This window comes from Dermacentor albipictus, chromosome 5, assembly GCF_038994185.2.
Source record: "Dermacentor albipictus isolate Rhodes 1998 colony chromosome 5, USDA_Dalb.pri_finalv2, whole genome shotgun sequence".
Taxonomy (NCBI): Eukaryota; Metazoa; Arthropoda; class Arachnida; order Ixodida; family Ixodidae; genus Dermacentor; species Dermacentor albipictus.
This window is the reverse complement of record NC_091825.1, coordinates 150,902,609-150,924,972: the sequence shown is the minus strand read 5'-3', so window position 1 is coordinate 150,924,972 and position 22,364 is coordinate 150,902,609. Positions and strand designations below refer to the sequence as shown.

General features: G+C 49.1%; 1 protein-coding gene across 13 annotated transcripts in view; it reads left to right on the top strand.

Moving 5' to 3' along the window:
• Dys (Dystrophin) overlaps positions 1-22,364 on the top strand; it is a 488,311-nt gene that overhangs the window by 375,188 nt on the left and 90,759 nt on the right. For all 13 annotated transcript variants that reach the window (XM_065448316.2, XM_070539180.1, XM_065448320.2 and 10 more), the window contains 2 exons: positions 1,290-1,468; positions 4,947-5,136. In XM_065448316.2, the coding sequence (XP_065304388.2) occupies positions 1,290-1,468; positions 4,947-5,136 (369 nt within the window). The remainder of the gene's footprint in view (positions 1-1,289; positions 1,469-4,946; positions 5,137-22,364) is intronic.

Sequence of the window (22,364 nt, the reverse complement as noted above, 5' to 3'; positions counted from 1 at the left end):
GCGCAGAGTGTCGCCGTTCTTCTTTTATTGTTTTTTTATTATGCCTAAAAGCTATGCTGTTAGCCGTTGATGTTCCTCATAACCTCATATTTATGACTATTTTCGGTTCAGTGTAAACGGTCTGCGTAAATAGGTTCCAGTAAGACGTATGTTGTTGTAATCGAGAGTTCGACGAAAGCCCGTCTGGTCGGGAGGAAACACAACAAAGAAAGGCGTACACCAAGCAAATAAAACTTTAAAAGCAAGACGTTTAGGCTACCCTACGGAAGCCTTATTCACAAAGCTTGAAAGACATACATTCTTGCGTGTAGAGCAACAGGCATTCATGTTTATGCTCTAAGGTGCCTGTTATTATTTGTTCGTTTTCTTCTCGGATTCAGTGCTTCTCACGCATCGAATGTACGACACAGATAACCTAGAGGCATCTTTCTTGCTATGGACCTATAGAACATGACCTCGGTCACTGCGATCCCTTCGGCGAGCTCAAGCTATTTTCTACTTGCTTGCCTAACCACGCTAGATAACCGACCGTTCACGAATCGGAGCACCTTGGAATTCTGACGTCAGTCGTCATCTATCTGCAAATCGTTTACTCTGGCCTGCGATTAGTCAGTACAACTTGATTTTGCAGCCGGCTCTAAATACGCGCTGAAAACTAACGTGTCTGAGTTGTCGCATTTACTCGGTGCCATTTTCTCTTGCCTTCATGATAACTACTGTCTCAGTATAACATAGCAGACTGGATTCAACCCTGCCTAAGCTCCTCGCCTCCGTCCTCTTCTCCTGCCGCTTATCGTGCGTTCTTGTTTCACCTGTAAGCGACAGGGATAGTAAGATTTGTCGTTATGTGTAACCTGGTAGTATGTATTCGGACATGAAGCTCAGGCCAGCCGCTCAACATCAGGAAAGTGAAGAGAGGAGTAAGCAACAGTGAGAGATTATGGGGGTGCATGGTGACAATGATAAATGAAATCCAGCACCTTCGTAATCCATACGAAAACATTTATTTCTGGGTCAGGTTTTCGTTCGCCAAGCCTGTTTGCCATCGACAAACGTGTTCGGTGTCGTCTCGTTCGATATCACAGTTGGACGGCACCCGTTACCAAGAACCGTTCCCGCCTGTCTAAGGCTTCATAAATCCTGCCATTGATTGCACTCTGCCTTTACGCGTAGGAGGTTCACATCCGCCGTTCTTGGCGCAAACTTCGAGTGTGCGTAGACGACTGCGAAGTTGTCGGGCAAGACGTTGATGATACGCGTTCTCCCTGCGCTCGCTTATTTCCCCGCAGCTTCTGAACGCCGAGCTGAACAAGTGGAAAGCGGCGGTGGACTCGGTGACCCGGCTGGCGCACAAGGTTGCCTCCGAGCCCCGCGCCAACTCTGTGGGTGCTCCTCTTCAGGAAGACCCCGCTAGGCTCATGGCGGCCGTCGAGAGCATCAACCAGCGCTTCGCCGACCTCACCGTCAGGTGCGCCCTTTCCTCCTTTTTCTTTGATTGGGTGCCACGATCTAGCGTCCTGTCAGAGGGGGGCGACACGCACGGCGCAATGTGACCCAGCAAAGCGGTACGCCGCAAGTTAGGCCAGCGCTATTACAATAACTCATTTTTGTTTTGTTTCTGTCTCTACTCATCGACATTCCTTACCTAATTTTGAGCAAAACTAGGTAATTGACTTATTTTCGTTACCCAGCTTATAGCAACAAAATGGCCTGATTTCAGTCACAGGTTGTCGCCACCCTTGCGGGCGCGTTGGCACAGGAACACCTCACTCTTCAGTTTTCGCCCCCTCTTGTTGGTTCCCGCAAAACTGGGCTGTAAGTTTGTGCCTCGACGCGCTTCTGGGAAGTAAACTGCTCCAGTTTAACGGAGTCGGCGATGTTGTCAGACTAAAGCGCCTGGCTTGGACGGCTTTCACGACGCTTCGCCTACGCCATATCACATTGATTATTTACGAAGTTATGGCTTACTTGAGGGTGAAGAGGAGACCGTGGTTGCATTCTCGCATCCAAAGCTTGACCGCGTGCAGTACATGCTGGAGCCGGAATTGTCAGCATTGGATCTAGCATTGACAGTTGGCCAGTAGTTAACTGCTTATGTATCTGTAACTTGCTCACAGAAGTCTTCCGGTGGCAGACACCCGCCACGGTAGCTTAGCGGCTATGGCGTTGCTCTGCTGAGCTTGAGGTCGCGGGTTCGATCCTGGCCGAGCGGCCGCATTTCTATGGGGCCGAAATTAGAAAACGCGCGATTTACCTGCATGTTAAAGAATCTCAGTTGATCGAAATTAATCCGAAGTTCTCCACTGCGGCGTGCCTCATAATCATGTCGGGGTTCTGGCACGTAACACCCCAGAATTTGATTGATTAAATAAATTGAATATTGCTGTAGGAGATGGCAAAATAAATTTATAAATATACTTTTCTCGCGGTGTGAACGGGAAGATAGTGTTGGATAGGTGCATACACCAGTACGTGCTCAAGAGGACATACTGGTGGGCTAGTTGGCACTGCATAAGTTGAGACAAAGCGAAAAAAAAAAAAGCACGAGGACAAGCGAAGTAAACAAAGACACAGCGCTGTGTCTTCGTTTCCTTCTCTGGTGCTCGTGTTTTGTTTTTGTTTTTGTTTTTTTGCACTTTGCTTTAAGTTATGCAGTACGTGCGTTCAGCTTGAACGCGTGCATTGCTGAGGTTGCACATACGTCTCCCAACCAGGGCACCCAGGCGGTGATCAAATTCACCGTAATCTCGGCTTCTCTGTTACGAAAGCCTGAAGGGGTTAGTTGTTGGAGGCCATAGAACACTACGACGTGTAGTGGCTCAAAAGTTAAGCTTTATGCCATGTGCACACAGGTTGGCGTCGTGAACCCGCACCACGGAACCAAATACTCAACGCCATTGCCCTAGTTGCATGACTTCCATGTTGTATACACTGAAAGAACGAATAAATTACTGATTAAGTTAGGTATGTTAACTGCTGAAATTTTATCAGCCGTTACGATTTGGCAAAGAAGAAAGTTGCACGGGGCGTTGAGTCACACCTGCATGTTATATTTCCCCACGAACTCCACAGCTATTTTTATTCCTGGTGTTCTCATTCTATTTTTTTTTTCAAGCCAATACAGAATTTGCATTCGAGCATTGTATTAAATAGATATATTTAGCTATTTTCCCACTTCACGTTTCCTATCCTGGCACACAAATCGAAACAATACATGCGATTGTAAACGCTCGGGTGCGTTTCTCAAAACTTCAAGTAACTATTGCCGCGTTATTGCCTAACTCGGGCATAGCGCGGTTAGAGCGCAGCCATTCATTTCAATAAGTAGTAACAAATATAATGAAACATTTTAATTGGATTACCTTGGGGCCATTACTAACTTTTTTTGTGTGTGTCAACGCACATCGCATAGTAGCTACACAACAAACCATGTAAGCATGTAACATGCGACTTGCGCGGGGGGCCTGCTGGTTATTTTTTATATAGCCGCGCATGACCTGGATTCAATGTGTGCGAGTACAGAGATATCTCAGTGCAAGCTTTTTTTTCTGGTGCTCGACCTCGCGAGGAGACTAGCGATCCGGAAGTGTCGCGTTGGGATTCTCGCTCGCAGTGCCCACGTCCCATACTTGGCCTCACCAAAATCCTGCAGATTTGCGCAAGCTTAAAATGGTGCCGAATTTGTGTTGCGGATGACAAGTGACCGTGCAAGTAAATGTTCGCTTGCGACTCCGGTCTCTTCTTGAAAAGATATCACACCTCATGCTGTTGATAGCGCGTTCGACACAAGCATATACTGGCTTCTGTAGCTGAAATTCGCCTTAAGAACGCAAAGTGTCAGCGGTACCAGCAACTGGTCATGAAAAGAAGAAATAGCTGTGATCCCCCACATCCATAGGCTATCGCACTGCTTTAAGAAGATTGATTGATGCGTCGATGTAAGAGTGGCTTTGTCGGCACCCGATAAGCCTGGTTAGATGTGCAAGATGACTAATCCGTGAGGCAGTGTCAGTAAACGTTGTAATGAGAAAGTACGCACCAAGTATCTTAAGCGTGATGATGATATAGCCTACCGCTTTCATGTGGATGATTTTACGTGCGGTAGACAGTCAGTTGCCTAAATGACACTCCTCGCGAGCACACATAAAGCGTGAAGGACAAAACGGGAGGTTATCGCGTTACGCACTACAAGGCTTGCTGCTGTGAGCCCGTGTTCCATGACTGCACGGAAATTTAAAGAAGCAGGAATTAGTTAACGAGGGAGGTTATAGAGGCAAAGAACATATTATGCTTGGAAGACGTGTGCGTCTGTACAGCGTCGATTTCCTTGTCTGCTAAAGAATTGGCATTTCTAAGTACAGTGACACGCGTGTGGAATAAGCTTGTTAGCTACTATGATTGTTTTCCTGTCAACGCACGGAATGATTGTCAAAGTTGTTTCTATTGGTGTTGCTGCTTGGCATGCGCACTGAACACTTTTTTGCCTCGTATGAGAACGCTCGCGAGCTTCAAAAGAAACTATTGCGAGTTTGCGCCGAAGTGTGTCTTGTCAGTTCTTTTCTTCTCGTCTGCAACGCGTCGTACGTGTGCTATTCGTCGTAGTGGATCAAGAACAAGCCCGAATTTCCACTTCAGTAAGGTATCAATGAGGTACTACTAGTACACGATTGCCGGGATACGAAGGCAGTTTACAGCTAGCTGATATTTGTCAACGCTTTGGCGAGTTTGGCTCTTTAAATGGCTCCAACGCCATAACATTCGCAACGCTGCGCGGCATCAGTGACGCACAGTGTATGCGTTGTCCTATCAGCGTAATCGGAGTGGCTGCGACAGCTGTCGCTAGGACCGTTCGGTTTTTGTCAACCACGGCGCACCCCCTCCGCTCGAGGCGGCCGGGTGTCGAGTGCGCTTTCGTCGAAGGAGAACCCCCTGTGTCGTCAACGCAGCGTGCAGAACCGTGGTCAGGCCCTGCAGTCCGCGCTGGGCTCGATGCACCAGCTGGAGAAGGCGCTCGACCGGTTCTTGGGCTGGCTGGCCGAGGCAGAAGCCACGCTGGACGTGCTGGAGACCGAGGCCGACCGCTACGGACCGCGGGACGACGTGCACCGCTCGTGCAGCTTCCAGGACAGGATCAGGGTCAGTGCTGGAGGCATGCCTTCTATACTCTATTAATCTCGGGGTGATTACATAAGGGGTCCCTGTATACATGCTCTTGTTCGTTGTCCTAGCAAATGACGAAGACCGTTTCACGGAAAGACTACGGAAATAGAACCAACTGCGCGTTGATACAGAGTGCTTTCTTCGGATTGTCGCTGGGCGCCTTGTTTTACTTCTTACCGGTGACTGCTTTGGAAGGATTAACGTTGTTGTGTTGTAGATGCGCGTAAGGCGCGCTTGCTGTATCGGAAATGCCGTGAAGCTTGTCGCGAATTCGATAGCCATACAGGATTGTCTAATCAATTTGTACCTAATTCGCTAATAACGCAGTGCATTCCAGAATCCGCGTAAGCAATCCGCGAAATGCACGACGACGCATAGTATCAATATCGCACTTTTTTTTTAAATTAAGGATCTTGCTCTGCGGCACATGGGGGTGTATAAATGGAAGCATTAAGGCCTTCCTCGTGTGGGAATTGAAGATGTGACCCCTAAAACTCATTATGCATGAGCCAGTGCGTGTAACTGTTTGTCTGGTCAGCTCGTAGCTTGGCACCTTGGAGAATTCGAGCAGTGGGATTCGATTCGACGAGCGCCGACCGTGCTCTGCCTTGTTATCAAAAAGTGTCGGCTTCCTTTCACGGCGCAAGTTTGTACGATAAAGAGTTCGATTACTTCATCTGCTCCTTTTGTTAGTGTGTCCGTCTCGGCATCCTCTCTACTTTAGGACGATACCGATCGTTTTCGAGCATTGAAACTAATAGCTGCGCACTAACCGCGTAATGGCCGAGTTGTAATGCGTTATTGAATAGTTGCGAGAAGTTTTGAGAAAGGCACCCGAGCGTTTATAATCGCATGTATAGTTTCAATTTATGTGCCAGCATAGGAAAGGTGAAGTGAGAAAATAGCTAAATATATTTATTTAATAACATGCCCAAATGGAAATTTAGTATTGGCTTTAAAAAGAAAGATATAATGAGAACACCAGAAATAAAAATAGCTGTAGAGTTCGTGGGGAAGTATCACATGCAGGCGTGACTCAACGCCCCGTGCAAGTTTCTCTGCTAGTAAGTTATCTATCCACGGTTAGTTAAGACATTCTGTATAAAATTGTACAATTATGTACGCTGCTAGGAAAAATATCTCGTGACTGGTGTAAACGCGCAGTTGTTTCGGTTTATTCGGAACCATCGTGTTGCAGTACATCCGAAAATATATCCGATAGGCCGACCCAGCAGCTGCACCTGGGTTCAATATCTCGAACCCAGGAGCTTTTTCTAGGCACGCTCGAGTACGCCGTTCCCTGCTGGCATGCTCGCGCAGGCTAATACTATACGATCTCTCGTGGCGTCAGAAATCTGCTCCCGTGCGATTTCGGAAGCCACGGGTTTGTACTATAGTTTCGTACAGAAATTACTAGAGGCAACTTTGGCGGTGCGCCCGTTCAGGTGTACCGTGGGGATTATGTTTAGCACATGGATTTGTCTCACTTTCGAGCTGGAGGTTCCAAACGTTCTTCTGATGCTGTTTATGAAAATTTTCAGGCACTCATAGTTTAAACACAGCGATGCAGTTAGTCTCGGTACACCTACGTAATCACTGCGAATTATTGCATTCACGATACATTATTTTGTTGAAAGTGATTAATTTGTAAAGTCACAGTGCCGTTCGAAGACAGAAGGGCGAAGCTTAGACATATCCATGTACTGCCCAGCATTTACATGCTGGCTGGACCCCTGAACTTCCAGCTTCCGTTGACACTAGCGCCAAAGCTCCCACTAGTGATCTTTGTGGGAAACATTACGGTTGCCTACATGCAGAGTAAGTTTGTTGTCCGCGATGAAAAGTTTAGTCGCTATCGGCGCATTTCATTTTTCTGTTTTCGTTGCCGATGGCATGAGCAACTTTGGCAGCTGGTAATATCGACACCGATCGATTACGTTGATTTTTACGCTAGACGCCGCTTGTGCACAACACCGGCTTTCATTTTGTGAGAACATGCATATCTGCGCAGCGGCTGAAAGCAGATTTTTTAATGGAGTTGGTCACTTCTACGCAAAGGGAAGCATCACGTCGCGCTCCTGTTGGTTACTTTCACTTATCGCTGTTTTTATAGTGGGCCTAATTTCTTGGCATCGGCAACATTAGCGATAACTCTCCCTTGTCACGTTGAATATTGATCAAAAGAAAGGAGGAAAATAAGAACAGAGGCCCTAGGCGCCCTCGCGGAAAACGGAGGTCGACTGACCTTTTAATGGTATCGATTGCGCATTGATCTTCGGTAATGACTCTGACACAGTCTTGAGCGATGTCTTCTTACGTGACTCATTTGGTAATTGATCGAAGGCAACGGAAATATTACCATAAGGTTTAAACTCTTGATTTATGCATGTGGTCTTAACCGTGGTTGCATGGATTGGCGATGCGGTCAATTCTTTAGCGAAAAAGGGCCATTTGATGTTGCGAAACGAAGAAAAGAAACGTGCTTTCCCCGTTTTTTCAAACGTGCATCTCGGATTTAGGAAAATAAGGAATAAGTATGAGAACCTAAGAGTAGAGTTGTGACACCAATAACACGTCCCCGTCGAATCGGTGAGACGGACCTTCTTGATCTCGTAGAAGTGCTGATGTCGGATTTTACCGAGGCGTTTGGATTCCGACTTTGTTAATTTAGGAATTGAACGCGATAAACTTGAACCAAGTAAGGTTGCGCAAGCGCTGTGAAGTGTTGTGGGATTGACTCCAAAGAATCTCCAGTTTCAGTTTTCGGAAACTATAACGATCGTAGCATGATGGGCTGCATTTTATAGTTGTCATGGAAACGGTACAATAGCGAAAGCGACGCAATGCGTATTTGGGCCAGGGTACGACTTCGCATGTCTCTTTTTCGTCTGAGTACATTTTGCCTTAGGCTATTGCGTTCGATCATCTCTTCGCTATATCGATTGGACGCTGTTCTTTCGTACAAACCTCTATTTCTTGCGAAAGGCTTTGTGTCGTGTGGGCCCTGGATTTTGGGCGCTCTCCTTTCGCAATGGCGGTGTGTCGTTGGCTGGCACGTTCACTGCCATGCCATTCGGTGCCAGGATTGCCTAATATGCCTATACAGGCAGTTCTTGCGTGCGGTTTGTGTTTTGTGATTTGTCCGGTGTTGCCTGGTGGCGGTCGCACGGCAGACGGTCAATTATTCGGTGGCGTGAGCCGATAGGAAAATTTATAAATTCAACGCCCCTATTCGCAAAACTACTCTTGATAAGTATCGCCCGCTACTGGCTGTTCACGTGGTGATCTCCTAGTTTTCACTCCGATCGCTATCGTCTGCCAGCGATGAAGCAATCTCGTGGATTTAAAAAAAATCGTCAATATGAGCCCTGGGGTAGTATAATGTAAATATTCCTATTACTATCGTCCACTGTTCAGGCCGGCTGGTCCCGCTGACAATGTGGGCAGAGCGCCGCTCGGACCACAGGCGAAGAGCGAAAAGTAGTAGCATAGAAACGTTACTTCATCGTGGCCCTGATCCGTTGTAAGTTTATGTATAGTCAAGAAATGCTCCCAAAACGACTTTTGGGATGGTAGCCAAACACGTTCGCAGAATTTCGTTCACTAGAAACGTGCCTCTGGACCATTTTAAGCGTTCGGTTGCGGGGACACGTCGGTTTCGATGACGAAGGTTTGCTCAACAGAGTTCAGCAGTGCCAAGCGGCGGCGTCGCCGTGCATGGTTATGCCGCTGTACGCGCGCAGCGGTGGCCGTGCGCTGGCAGCAAGTGCCGCGCACGATTACGAATACGCGCCCTTTACCGGCCACAGCGTCGCTCGCTCGTTAGCCTCGGCGTCGTGCTAAGAATAGATTAAACATTTTCGGGTTCGAGCGGAACATTGGCCCTCCTCCGCCGCGCAACGAGCTTGTGGCGCTGGAGAAGGAGACAGTTGGTGAAGGAGGCGGGATGCTTGCAGGAGGGCGCGGAAGGGGATGCCTATATCGATTCAGGTCCTGTGCGTATGTGTTGGCGTATGCCCTTACAGACAACGCTGCGCTAGGATTGCGTGCAGTTTGGTACATGCTAGAGCTATAGTGTAGTACGTGCCGGAGGGAACTAGCACCTCAAGCTTGGTAAGTCAGGAGAGGCTTTAATTGGAGGCCTTGACGCGCGCTGTCCAAGCACGATAAACAACGATGAGTTAGCAAAGGCGCTGGCCAGTCGCGAATCTTTTTTGCGAGTTTGTCTCCCGCGTAGCTTGCACCAGGTCTCTATGTTCCGCAAGGTTGCGCACTTTTAACGGGTGGCCGCAGTAGCTTCCCGCGCTTGTTCTGCGTGCAGCCGATCGGCTGGTGCTGTGCCCAACGGCCCCCTGACTCGCCGTTTTGTGTGCACCCGGGAAGATGTTCCGCTCCCCGTTCCTCGCATCACCGCAACCCGCTTTGGGAGGCGACGCGTCGATTAGGCGAAAGTGCTGCTGATTCAGATGAGGCCGGAGGAATTCAGTGGTGAATGCGGACGCTCGCGCTATGCGAGCATTGCTAATGAAACGGCCCGGTTTTCGTGGCTCCCTGCGGCTCGCCGGGAGGATTCCTCGCTGCCTTGCCTAGTCGAGCAGGGACGCATGCGCGACGTGTGGCCGTTAAATGGAGCGTCGCGGCGCCTCGAACGTTGTCCTCAGCCGCCGTCTTGAAACTTATATATAGGGCAGTATTTGTTGTTCACTTTTGAATACTGCGAACTCAATTTTCCTTGCGTCGTTTATTTTGATGGCCTAACTGCCATCAATTCTGATTCTGTACTTAATCATTTCTTGTTTTCGCATTCCTATGAAGACGTTTCTGTAGAGCGTTGCGCTGTTAAGCGCGAGGTAGCGGGTTCGCTTTGCGGTCACGGCAGGCACTTTCCTCAAATTTTCAGATGATCAGCCTGACTCTTATGCCCAAGTATATATGGATGAAAACTCCAGCTTTAATCAACATAATCTGTTACGTTACTAACTCATACTTCGTAGTGGACGTACGTTGAAGCTCTTTAATATGCGGAACAGCATCTTCGATGGTCCTTAAAGGTATCTAGAAATTTTTTGAAGCTCACAGAGGTCCTTGCATGTTAGTTTCGGGCAAGCTCTGCCGATTGTGGAGATCCACACACGCGCACTTTTTCACCGACCCAGCAGTATGGGCCGGACAGTGGTCTTCGATCAGGGCATGCATTCCCCTGCCAACTTTCGTCGAGTTTGCCGCGACCACGCTCCGTTGAGTCCGCCGCGAAGTTCTTGCCTCCTTGCGCCCGGCTTCGTAGCGCCGCACGTGTGCTTGAGTACCGTCGCGCCCGGAGCCCGTGTGTGACGTTCTTCCTGCGGATTTCTGCGACTTCGCGAACAGGCGTCGCCTTCGGCGGGATTTGGAAGGCGCCTCGAAGCTGCGGCGCTGCCATAAAGCTCTTGAGCCCTTGTTTGCGCAAGACCTTACGTCGACTCCAGGCGCGTGGTTCAGCCCGTGGACTGGTGGTGCCTTCGAGGCTAGGCCTTCCTCCTGCGCTACGGTCTTTTCCTTTCCATTCTTTGTCCTCGCACGTTTCTGGGCCTTGTTCCACTAGAACCGCGCCGCTTTCGTTTGGCGTCAGTTAATTACGCGTCCAATTGGCAAAGCTGTCCGCCAAAGGGCAACGGCTCGGCATAGAGTGGTGCCCTGGTTGCCGTATGGTTGGCTGTGGTTGCTTTACAACAGTGACGAACGTAACAATTGAGTAAGCATTCGTAATTACTTCAGCCTATACGAGATGTACAAAGCCACAAAATCGCGGCGGCGTTTCTTGAGATGCACGAGCCTATATATGACCGCTTGTAACGAACCGATCGATGAACGCTTCATTGCGTGCGTGTCTGTGCTTACTCTGAACTTCTTCCCTCAACTCTCAGTTCTCTTTCCCCCTTTCCCCAATGCAGGCTAGCCTACAGTGCTCAGCCTGACTAACCTCCATGCCTTTACCTTAACACTCCTCCCTCCCTCCCTCCCTCCCTCCCTCCCTCCCTCCCTCCCTCTATTTCTCTCTCTCTCTCTCTCGCAACGTATATGAATGAAGACAGGGAAAAGACCTGAGCAAGCACAAGCATAATGTTTTTTTCTATAATGAGTGTGCCCTGCAGCCGTGTTCCTACCTTCTTATATTTTCGTTGGTTATCGCTGATGGTGCCGCCTTGATGGATCCACTTCCTGGGGGGCGGAAACTTGTTATGTTTCTTTTTAATAAACGATTTAACAACAACAACGCTGTTGGTGTTGCTTCGTAATCTGCTAGCGCATGGTCCGTTTTTATAGCTTTTATAACCATACCTGTTCAGGCTACGTTATCCAACATTAAACCTTCGTTGGTCGCACGTGTCTTGATCTTGTTTATTGTCTTGCGTATCATGACGTTTTCTTGGCGCAAGCTAGATGTCGCTAGAAGAAAAAAATATATATATATTTGTCCCCGCCAAGTACTGGAAACTGCGACAGTAAAAGCTGGCTTCGTACGACGGGACGGATTGCCGATCCAGTTTGTGGACGAGCAAGAGGGGGTTCGCGGCTGCCCAATAACTCCCTACAGAGGGGCGACACAGGCGATCAGCTAGCGGCGTGATTCGTTGTAGCCGAACCACGTCACGCTTTTCTGCAGGCTAAATCAGCGACCCGCCCGCGTTCCTGTGAATCCAGCTTAACGTGTGAGCCGTCGTATCGTCGTTGTGCTCGTCTCCAAGCTCACTTCTCTCATACGTTGGCACTTAACTAGACCACTAATGAGAAACATTGAATCAGTTTAAGTACATAAAGCGTTCTTCAAAAACTCATTGATTTCGCGGCAATATTTATTAAAAGAAAGTGACGGCCAAAGTCTTATTTTTGAAGTTCAAGACGACAACCCCAGGGCCGTTAAATCAGCGTGACGTCACGAATTGCAAAGCATTCATTCGCATTTCGGCCGCTGTGGTCGACTAAAAGTTCTTGAAACTTCCCAAATTCACTCCTTGGTTCTTTTGGAACTCAGTGTAGCCCTTTGTCGGAGGAAAGGGTCCTGAGACACTGGCCGAGACCGTCCTCAGCACAGAAGGCTTTGAACGCGTTGTTGCGCTTCTTGCGGATGTCTGGTCTTAGAGACAGTCTTTAAGCAGTGCCGCATTCTCGTTTTCTTTTTCGCTTTTCTTTTTTGCTCTTCTTTCCTTCATATTTTTTGGTAACATTTCTACGCGTTGAGCTCTTGCAGGAATTTCAAAGCAGCGTCGCCACTCGTCTGTAGATTTCGCGTCTTTTCGGGCTCGCCAAACATCTTCTCGCCTTACGGATGGATGGCCTTATAGGTGTTGTAGATTGATAATTTTCTAACGCAGGGCAAGTAGTTTTTTTTCTCTAGTGACACTTTAAAGCTTTCCCGTTTCTTAAGCGCGACCAACTTCGCGAATTCGGATCCGGGTTGTGTGCCGCCCCTCCACGGTGCTGCGCGACTTTAGCAGGGCTGAACGTCGGTTGTCTCTGGGAAACACTTGCCGGAATCACGTAATCGACTATCGCCGTCGTTACCTTCCCGCAGTTCGCCGTAGGAGCCGCGAGTGATCCGGTCGCGGCGCTGTTAATTCTACTGCGTGCCGCGGCTGCACCGAGCTTATCCCGAGGTGTTTAAAGTTTTCCGGTAATGCAGCTTGGTTACCAAGCGCCCCGAGGCAGTGGTTCAAGGCTTGAGCTGGCTTACGAGCTATAAGCATGGGGCGGGGAGTTATGCAGAACTTGGTGGAGAGTTTTGAACATTTATAAAGCCGAGGGAAAGCCCTTTCACTCCTGAGGCCTGCTTATAGGGGAGCACGGCCCAATCGCTTTCGAGCTGATCCCTCTCACAGATGCGTCGTAGATGACTGGTTACCTTTACATTTTTTAGGGGTGCGATGGTGCCGGTCCCATCACTTGGGCTGTTACAAGAATTCGAAGGAGCCGTTGACGAGAATTCGAAGGATAGCAGCGCCAAACGTAGAGCTATAGCATTTCGTTTCGGAACAGAACTTAACCAGACAAACGTCATAACAAAAAACGACGGCTATGCGTAAGTTACAGCAGCATTAGAAGTAACATTTAAAAAACGCAAAGATACCGCGAAGGATAAGCAGAGGTGATTGGTCCTTTTTGGCGCCTTGTTGCGTACTCCAGGGTAGCGTATCGTACTGCTCGCGAGTTGTAGCGACGCCTGCCTATCGAAGCTCGACCGACGTTACTTATTGGGTAGCGTGGCGTTGTCGGCGGGCTGCAGGCATCCGGTAGACCATGGCGACCAAGCAAGGGCGAGACGATTTCTAGTGCGAAACTTGCACGGTTTATTCAAAAGTTGGTGAAAGAAAATGACAAGAGCATGAAGTGATCAAAAGTACATTTCGGAGCCCCTTAAATAGGCTCTCTACAATCGTGGGAGGGATCTTGCTTCCGTCGACGTCACGTGACCGGCACAGAAAGAGGGCCCCTCCCCCTCTGGTTATACCGAGTTTGCTGCTAGGGGGAGGTCGTCACGCCTCCTGGAATTGTAGACGCCTGTCCGTCTCTTCTGCGCGTTGCGGGTTCGTGGAAGTTCTCCTGTAGTTTGTTCGAGGAAAGGGTCTCTCAAAACTCGCGAACACACGCACACACACGTGCGCGCACGCACGCACGCACGCACACACACGCACACACACACACACACACACACACACACACACACACACACACACACACACACACACACACACACACACACACACACACACACACACACACACACACACACGCGCGCGCGCGCGCGCGCGCGCCCATGAGGCCTCTACAGTTCGGGGCTTCCGCAAGACCGGCAGACACTCGAAATGGTCATAGCGAATTAGGAAGTCACGCTTCATTTCGACGAGGCCTGGTGGAAGAAGGTCGGGTGAGAGAAAGTTATTTCTGCACGTGGTGCCATAAGGAATTATTAGAATCGAAGGACGAAAAATTGTTGCATATTACCACTCTCATCCTAGATAACTTCCCGCGCAGGATCTGCTGCCAAAAAAAAAAAAGTGGCCGAGAAATCTCTCGCGGGATTCCTTCGCGTTCCGCGTCGGAAGAATTGCCCTTGGCGCGAAATATCGGCCGCAAGTGGAAAGGAGTGAAACATGGCGATAAGAAGAGACGCGCACCGGACTGGCGGACCGCCGAGCGCTGTCGGCGCGGCCTTCGTCCGTAATTCAATCGGACCGGTCAGTGCGCGTCAGTATAATCAAGCTAATCCGATAACGGCGCCGGGCGCAATCACCGAGCGGCCACTGCCTGCCGGGCGCAGCAGCAACCGCGTCGTCCTCTCGCCTCCCGTGGCCGCCTGTCGCCGATCGCCGCTCCGAGTGCGCGTCACTCGACTTCTTTTGTCGCCTCTCCATCTTTGTTCGTCTCGCGATTTTTTTTTTTTTTTCACCCGTGCTGTTGCCAGCCGGTTTGTCGTGTTGCGTCCGCTCCATCTGCCCCCTCCGCTTAGTTTTGTCAGACTCCTTCAATGCTGGTTTTGTATATTTGTCGTCGTTGTTGCTTTCTATTTTCCCGCTTTTCCCGTGGGTGTTTCTTTCTCTCTCCCTATAATTTACACATACGCAACACGTTTCGACTCTGTAGTAGTTGCGCCCTCACCATCTTACTTGCGGGTGAGCTTCGCTAAAGTTCGTGATTAGAAAACTTTGAAGTTTTTTTTCGATTTCTCTTTTTTTTTTATCTAACGAAAGCGACTGCTGCCTTTAGGGAGCCTTCCAACATGGTCCTTCGCGCTAGGTTTGAAAACTATGGCGTTTTAACAACAGGCACTTTCCGTCCGTTCGACTCGGTGTGTTAGATTTCTCTTGTTCGTTTCTGACATTCAACGTAAATCAAGAATAGCCGCTTTGAAAAGAAATCACGCCTTTCGGTAGGCCGTGGTATGTCATTTCGGGTATTAATTCGCTGTGGAAGAGATGCTGAAAGGATTTCACTGCGAAGGCACAATAGTTTACGCTTGCTTGTATTAAGGCGATATTCGCGCCCAGTTCGGGTAAGGCCTGTCAACCATTCCAGTCCGCCTCGGCGTTTCGTTCGCTTGCTTTGTTGCCTGCTTGCATAAGCGAGCGAGTGAGTGCGCAAGCTGTCAGCCAAGCGTGAACCGTGATCAAAACTGCGAGTGACCACTCGCATTTTTCAGCGATTTTCGTTTTTTCTGTTGGTGGCAGGTGGGGTGGCAGTGTTGCTGAAGCTTCGTTAGAAACTCCTGTCCAGTATAGGGCCACCCGCCTGAACCAGCGATTTACGTGCTGCGCGCGGAGTCACGTCTATGGGGGCGCATGATTTGCGATCCGCCGCACGTCACAGTGACCGCGTTTCACTTTCGGCTGGCTATACATCCACTGCGCCCTGCGTGCTTCGACCGGTGTCTGCTGAGTGTAAGTGCGAACTGTTTTTTTTTTTTTGAATGCGTACGCGAATTTGGATGCGGTCGTTCTTTCGTCATAATGCTGTATAACTGTTACTGAACTTGTGGGTGAACTTACTTCGCTGCGGCTCGGGAACTATGTAATATATTTACGAAAGCATTGGAGTGCCGCCATCTATATCTGGCTGTTAATGCTGACATTTGCTCTCTGTAACCTCAAAATTCGTGCTACTGCAGTCTATTAGTGGGCATGAAAATGGTTGCATAAATTCGGAGATTCACGATTATGTTAATTTCATGTTGCTGCGCAGTGCGCAAAGCTGTGACCATATTCGTGTGCGACATGCCCGAGATGACGGCGCCTGTGAATCGAAAACTAAATGTTTCATTTATTTACGGAATGCAACAAGAAGTTATGGACGGCATGCGTTTTTTCGTTGGTCCGAGTTCTTTATTGCAACTGTCGTTCGTAATTGGTCCTTATATATATATATGTTCTGCTTGTTATATACGTGGACGCGCTGAATTTATGAATGCGCAGTGTCATGATTTTGTGTTTGTTTGTGACGTATAAATAAAAAAAAAGAGGTGACTTGGACGCTATGTAATGTATCTCCGTCAAGCGGCACTCTTGTGGCATTTTGTCTGTGCCGTTGGAATCGTGTGACGCATATATGATGCTAAATAAAGCCGAACGAACGTGAGAAGTTGCGTGGGTTGAAGGGGAGAGCGAGTGGTTTCTGTATCTGCGGAGGAATCCCCTTGGCACGGGCACCGTCATTGTCTCGCTCAAGGCGGTCACGTGAGCTATCGCGCGTCAGCGCTGGAGTATAAGCGGGGATGGCGGCTGGACGCTTCCGCGTGGACGTGAGATGAGAGAGGTGCTGCTCTAAGGACGCCGTCCAGGTCCCTCCATATATCCTCCTCCGTATCGCGATACTTAAAGCAAGAAGCGTATAGCGCTCCGCGAGGCGCACAAGCTTCTTAGTCTTTCGGGCCGCGACGCTGTGATTAATGAATCACGCCTCCCGTGGCAGGTCCCCGCAGCAGTTTCAGCGACCTCGGGGAGCTCGGAAAAAGCGCGGCGCGCTGTTTCCAGCCCGGTCTTAAGCCGCGGTAGTAAAGGAGCGCCGTGCTGGCGCACATCCCTCTCGATCTCGTGGCGTTTTATCTCCGATAGCCCCGACTTTTTTATTATTATTACAATTATTTCCTCACTCGAACCACCCTCGAGGACGACTGCGCGTCCCGCAGTCGAATCCATATTTTCTTTGGCCCGTGCTTGAAAAATGAAGAATGGTCCTTCTGTATCGAACCGACATCTTCGTCGTTGAACTCGAGCGTAAAAAGAAAAGGCGAGCGCAAACAGTGAAAGTCCCCGATCACGAACATCTCTGAGAGGTCACAGCCGAGGTGACTTTGAAGTTTCTCGGGACCGAATACTTTTTTTTGTCTCCGTTGTCGGGGAAGTGTAATTCAAAAGGGAAAACAAAGAAAAAAAGTTAACGTAGAGGTAGTAGAATTCGAAGAGCGTTCTGGACAGTTCTGGACTTTGTATTCTGCTCTGAGGATAGAGACGTATCGTTTGCACTTACTTCTCCTTGCGACTTTTAAAATAGGCAACGGCTCGGAAAGGAGGGTACGTCCCCAGAGTTTCGGAGAGCCAGCGTCGGAGCGGAGTCAGCCCAACAAGTAACGTTGTAACTTAATAGTGCTCGCTCGAGAAGCGCCACTCCCTTTTTGTTTTATGTTCGGTGATCTAGACTCTTAACTTGACAAGGTTTCATACGTGCATCCCAGCCTCTAAAACGTGCATTGCATGGAAATAAACTCCGTCTGTGTTTTGCTGCGACTGTATTGCAGTTTATGAAGTTGTTACATTGCTACTCGTTGTTTACCACATTTTAGAGCAGCACTCTGTCACGTGTGTCTCTACTTCCATTGTGCGTTAATGAATACGTATGAGAGCTCTTTCCGTTACAGTTTGCACGAAGCTTCCTATGGTTTATGTTTTTGCTTGTTCATCTCGATATCAAATGGAATCTCGTTAACATGTCCTAGTATCGTCGATGCAAAAGCAGAGACACTGATATAGAACTGTCCAAGGATAAGTATCGTGCGTGCAATGCCTACAAGTTTAAACGTACAAGCCCCGCATGTATAGGCTCGAACGTGTGGCCTGTATGTGTCTGTAACGCCTTTTCGTTATAAGGATTCAACTGACGTAATGGCGGAGCGTACACCTAACATTGCCAGATAGCGCCAGTGTGGTTATGACGTGATCGAGGGTGCTCGAGTCGTCGAAGATCAGACGGGCTATTTATTTTCTTGTCGGCAACTACATCATATATATATATATATATATATATATATATATATATATATATATATATATATATATATATATATATATATATATATATATATATATTATCCTTGGCTCAGCGCTTCCATCCCGACTTTCAAGTGTTCATTCTGTCCACCAGTATTTCTCACGCATTCGTGTTCGGCCCCAGGTCTGGGTAACCGAAGCGCGTCACATGCAGCGGCCGTTTTCGCTCACCACATCAGCGAGCAGGTCACGCGAGCTCGCGACAACCTCCGCGCACGCCGCTCACGTGCCGAAACTCGGCGCGGTCCAACAACGCGAGACGAGCAAGAGAAGCCCCCACCACTTCAGCAGCGGCGGCGGCGTCCATTTCGCGCACCACGCTGTCCATCACGCGGGCGCGCACCTCTCGGGGGCCGCAGCTGCGGCGGAATTCCCGGAATGCCATCGCACGGGAAGGAAGGACGCCCACGAGTGTCCGGCCGCGGATAGTCCGAGACGTAACGTCGCACCTTGTCAGAGTAATGCCTCGGTTGGCCGGGAAACGTAAAAAGCGGAAACGCAAGGAAGCGCGCTACACGCGCGAGGGAAGTGTTCCGAGTGCGTAGTCTGCATTTCCGGCATTCTTCCTGCTTTGTGTTTGGCTGCAGTGGCGGCGCGCGAACCAGTGTGTGTAACATCCCGGTATGCGCCACTCAACCGCGCGATGCAGGAACGCACGATGGGCTATTCGCGGTCCTTTTCCTTTCCATTGTTGTGAAGGCAATCGTGCGGCGCGGGTTCTCTCTCGTGGCCTTTTCTGTTTGCCCGTGTGTCTGCCATAATATTTACGTTATGACCATATGGCGTGCGTGAGCTGCCATATATGTCAACGCTTAAACCGTATCCACCGGATTCGTCGGGCTGCGTGACATGTACGTTGTATATACTCCGTGTTTTCGTTGCGCATTTGTCTTTCTCTCGTGCCGTTGCGGTTCTCTTGTATACAGACTCGCAGTAATATTGGCACGAGAGTGATTGTTGCTTTCGCTGGCAAAATTCACTCCTGCGTCGCAGGGAATCATCGTAGCGATAGCTCCCGCCACTCACTCTCTTCTTCCTCCAAAACTACGGCTTAGTCCTACTCGCTGTTCGCCATTGCAAAGCGCATTGGAGCCAAGGCACGAGGATGTGATTTGAGACCTAGCTTATCCTACGACTCTGTGACCGAGCACATCTTGCCTCACGGAAATATCGTTTAGGCTACCTGCGAAGCGGCTGAATTGCACGAGGTGTTATGCCGGGCTCGGTGGGCTCGCCATTAAAGAAAGGCGACGGTAAACCGCACCTGTGTTTGGAACTGTCGCACCGCACGCAGCTCACGGCAGTCCGTATGTACACCCGTCACACCCCGGTGGTGGTGACTCGTCAATCAGGACAATTCCGCGCACGGTGGCAGAGCAAATCGAGCGACGAATAACGATAAAGAAATCTCTGTACAGGTGAAAGAAAGGAAATAGAAAGATTTGCACTCTCAGGCATACACGCCGTTCGTGGGCCATAACCGCGACGCGATGTGGGAGACGGTGGGAGCCGTGGCACAAAAGAACAAGGGTGGTGCCTCGGCCCGGACGGTACGCGAACGAAACGGTAAGGAAGACGGCCGAGAATAGTGGAGTGACAGCAAGCGAGACATGTCCTCCCTCCCTGACCCCCTCTTCACTGCCAGACTTCATCCCCGCGTCTCCTTTGCGCGTCGCGAAGAAGCCGATATCGAGCGCGAAACCGATATCGGCATCTAATTTCGAGGTTCACTGCCGCAGAATCTGCCGACTGCGTGCGCGCCCTTCCCCGACGCCGCACTCTCCCGCTTGCTCTTCATTGTCCCCCGTGCGCCAACTTGGTTCTTCTTCGCCCTTTCATTGCGGGTTCTCCCTTCACGTCATGAACGGTGCCGGTTCGCCGTGCGTGTCTCGCACCGGCGGCACCGAGGAGTTCTTGCGAAGCGTGCAGCGTCACGGAAGCGACGCTTGGCATCATACAATCAGCGGCCTCCCGCTGGCTTTGGCCCCAAGCTTCGGACGGTCATTATTTGCGCAAGTTATGGGCTGAGGAAACTTGGCCCACCGATTCACAATTGATGTTGTGTGTGGGCTCAGCCGGCGGGACGTAACCGTTCATGCGTAAGTGAGAGGGCGCAAACGTAGCGCCGACTCGGCGTAAAGTCGTAAAACGCGGTCACCTGATTTTGTGTTTGCGTTACGTCACTTCGTTCGGTCTTGCTTTCACCAAACGCGTGACCAGTTAAAGGTATGGTGCCCGGTTAACTGATTCGGTTAGCTGGCGTCGATCCAGTAGTGGTCGTGGCGCAAGCCTAGCATTCTAGGTCTTTACCAAATCGTCGTTCGGGAACCAAAAAAAATGGCTGTGGCTTAGCTAAGGTTAAGCCCAGGATGCGAAGCATACTAGCCTTTATTTTAACGCGACAGCGTTAAGGAGCTCGTGTCGCAGAAAAGCCGGTGTCGTCGGCGTCGGCTCAGGCGTGCGGCGCTTGCTCAGGCGCACATTTCGTTGTCGTGCCGAACGCTGCGTTGCTCGACGCTCACCGCGTCCGATGCGGGGAGCGACGCCGCGAGCGACGGCGCGAGTTCAAATTCAAATTTATTTTTGCCACCATGGTACAGATGATGGTACAGATGATGGCGGGGACCCGTAGTAAAAGCTGCCGTTGGACAGCTTGACAAGGCCACGGGCCCCCACTTTGACAGCAATACAGTGGTTGTTTTTCTTTCCCTTTTTTTTTTCACACACACGAAAAAGAAAAGAAAATACAGGAAATACAGATAACAAGGAAAAAAAAAAATACATATAGCAGAGTTGTTATCCGGTTACAGTAGTCAGCATAAAATCAACAGCATTGTCCTGGCTGGAAAGAAAACTTACAATGATGGTGAAAGAAAGAAGAATTGGGTAGACAAATCACAGAAAAAAAAAAAAAAAAAGAAAAGGTTAGGTGTAGTGTAAAAAATACTCGAACAGTTTGTGGCGTGTTGTGTTTTGGAGATCAATATCGTTTTGTGCGAGTTTGTTAAGAAGTCGTGGTAGTTTATTTTCTAATGTTTGATTACCATAGAAAGTTCTGTATGTTTTTACGTTCCATTGTGCTATGTTTCTTGTGCTGTACATTGCATCTCGTTTTTCTAAACCAGCTAATTTTGATAGAAAGGATATGTTCTTCAACACCTCGTTTTTCACACACTTGCTCAGACGATAGTCGTAAAGTTTAGTAATTGGTAGTAAGTTATACTTTAAGAAAAGTGCGGCCGTATGGTAGGTATGCGGAACATTTTCAACAATTCTTAGAAATTTTTTCTGTAACAAGTGTAGTTTCTGAAGATTGCCTGCTGTTGTTGCACCCCAGGTTAAATGGCAATAGCTGAAATGCGATTGTATCAATGAATTATATAGCATTAGCATTACATTTCGCGGTAGTATCTCACGGTTCTTGTAAAGAAGACCAATAATACGTGAACATTTATTTGTTACAAAGCTAACATGATCATCCCATGACATTCTTTCATTAAATAATATACCTAATGTTTTAAATGAAGGCACAACTTCTAAGGGTACGGACTGAAGGAATATATTCTTAGTGAGACGGACCTTCTTGTTTCTACCTCTGAAAACAACGACTTTAGTCTTTGCTGTGTTAATCCGCAACGCATTTCTGCTACTCCAGTTTTCTATTTGCTTCAGTGCATTGTTTGCAGTATCTGTGAGTTCGGCTGCATTATCTCCGGCAAGAAAAATACTGGTGTCGTCAGCATAGATGATAAATTTAACGAATGGAGTTGCATGTACAATGTCATTGATGTAAAGATTAAACAGAAATGGACCCAAAATGCTACCTTGTGGAACGCCACAGCCTACAGATTGCATATCTGAGAGGAGACCATTTATTGCTACTGCCTGTTTGCGATCCATGAGGTATGACTGCACAAGCGATAGTGCATGGCCGCGGAAGCCACAACGCTCAAGTTTACGAAGAAGTATTGTATGGTTTAATAAGTCGAATGCCTTCGAAAAATCAAGAAAAATACCAATGACTATCCTATTATTATTAGTTGGAGCCCCGTTTCTCCTCTGTCGTGACGTCACGGTGTCACGTGGTATTGAAGGCGACACCGCCGCGCCTGAGGAGCTGGGTTGAGCTCTAGTAATATGCTTCGCATAAAATTGTGTCGCCTCGCGTCCAACCATTCAGTCTTTCAAAAGCGCGTGTTGAAGGCGCGCTGTAGCTTTCTGTTGTAAAGTAGGCGCCACGTGTATACCTTGGACCCCTCTGCTGCGCGGTATTGGTGTGGCGCTATGTACAGATACGGCACTAAGTGTATGGCAGTGGGCACGAGAGAGTGAAACGCACTAAGAGGGCTCAGAAGCTTGCACGCACGCGTCCGTCGAGGTATAAATAAAGGAAGCGCGTCCCCACGGCGT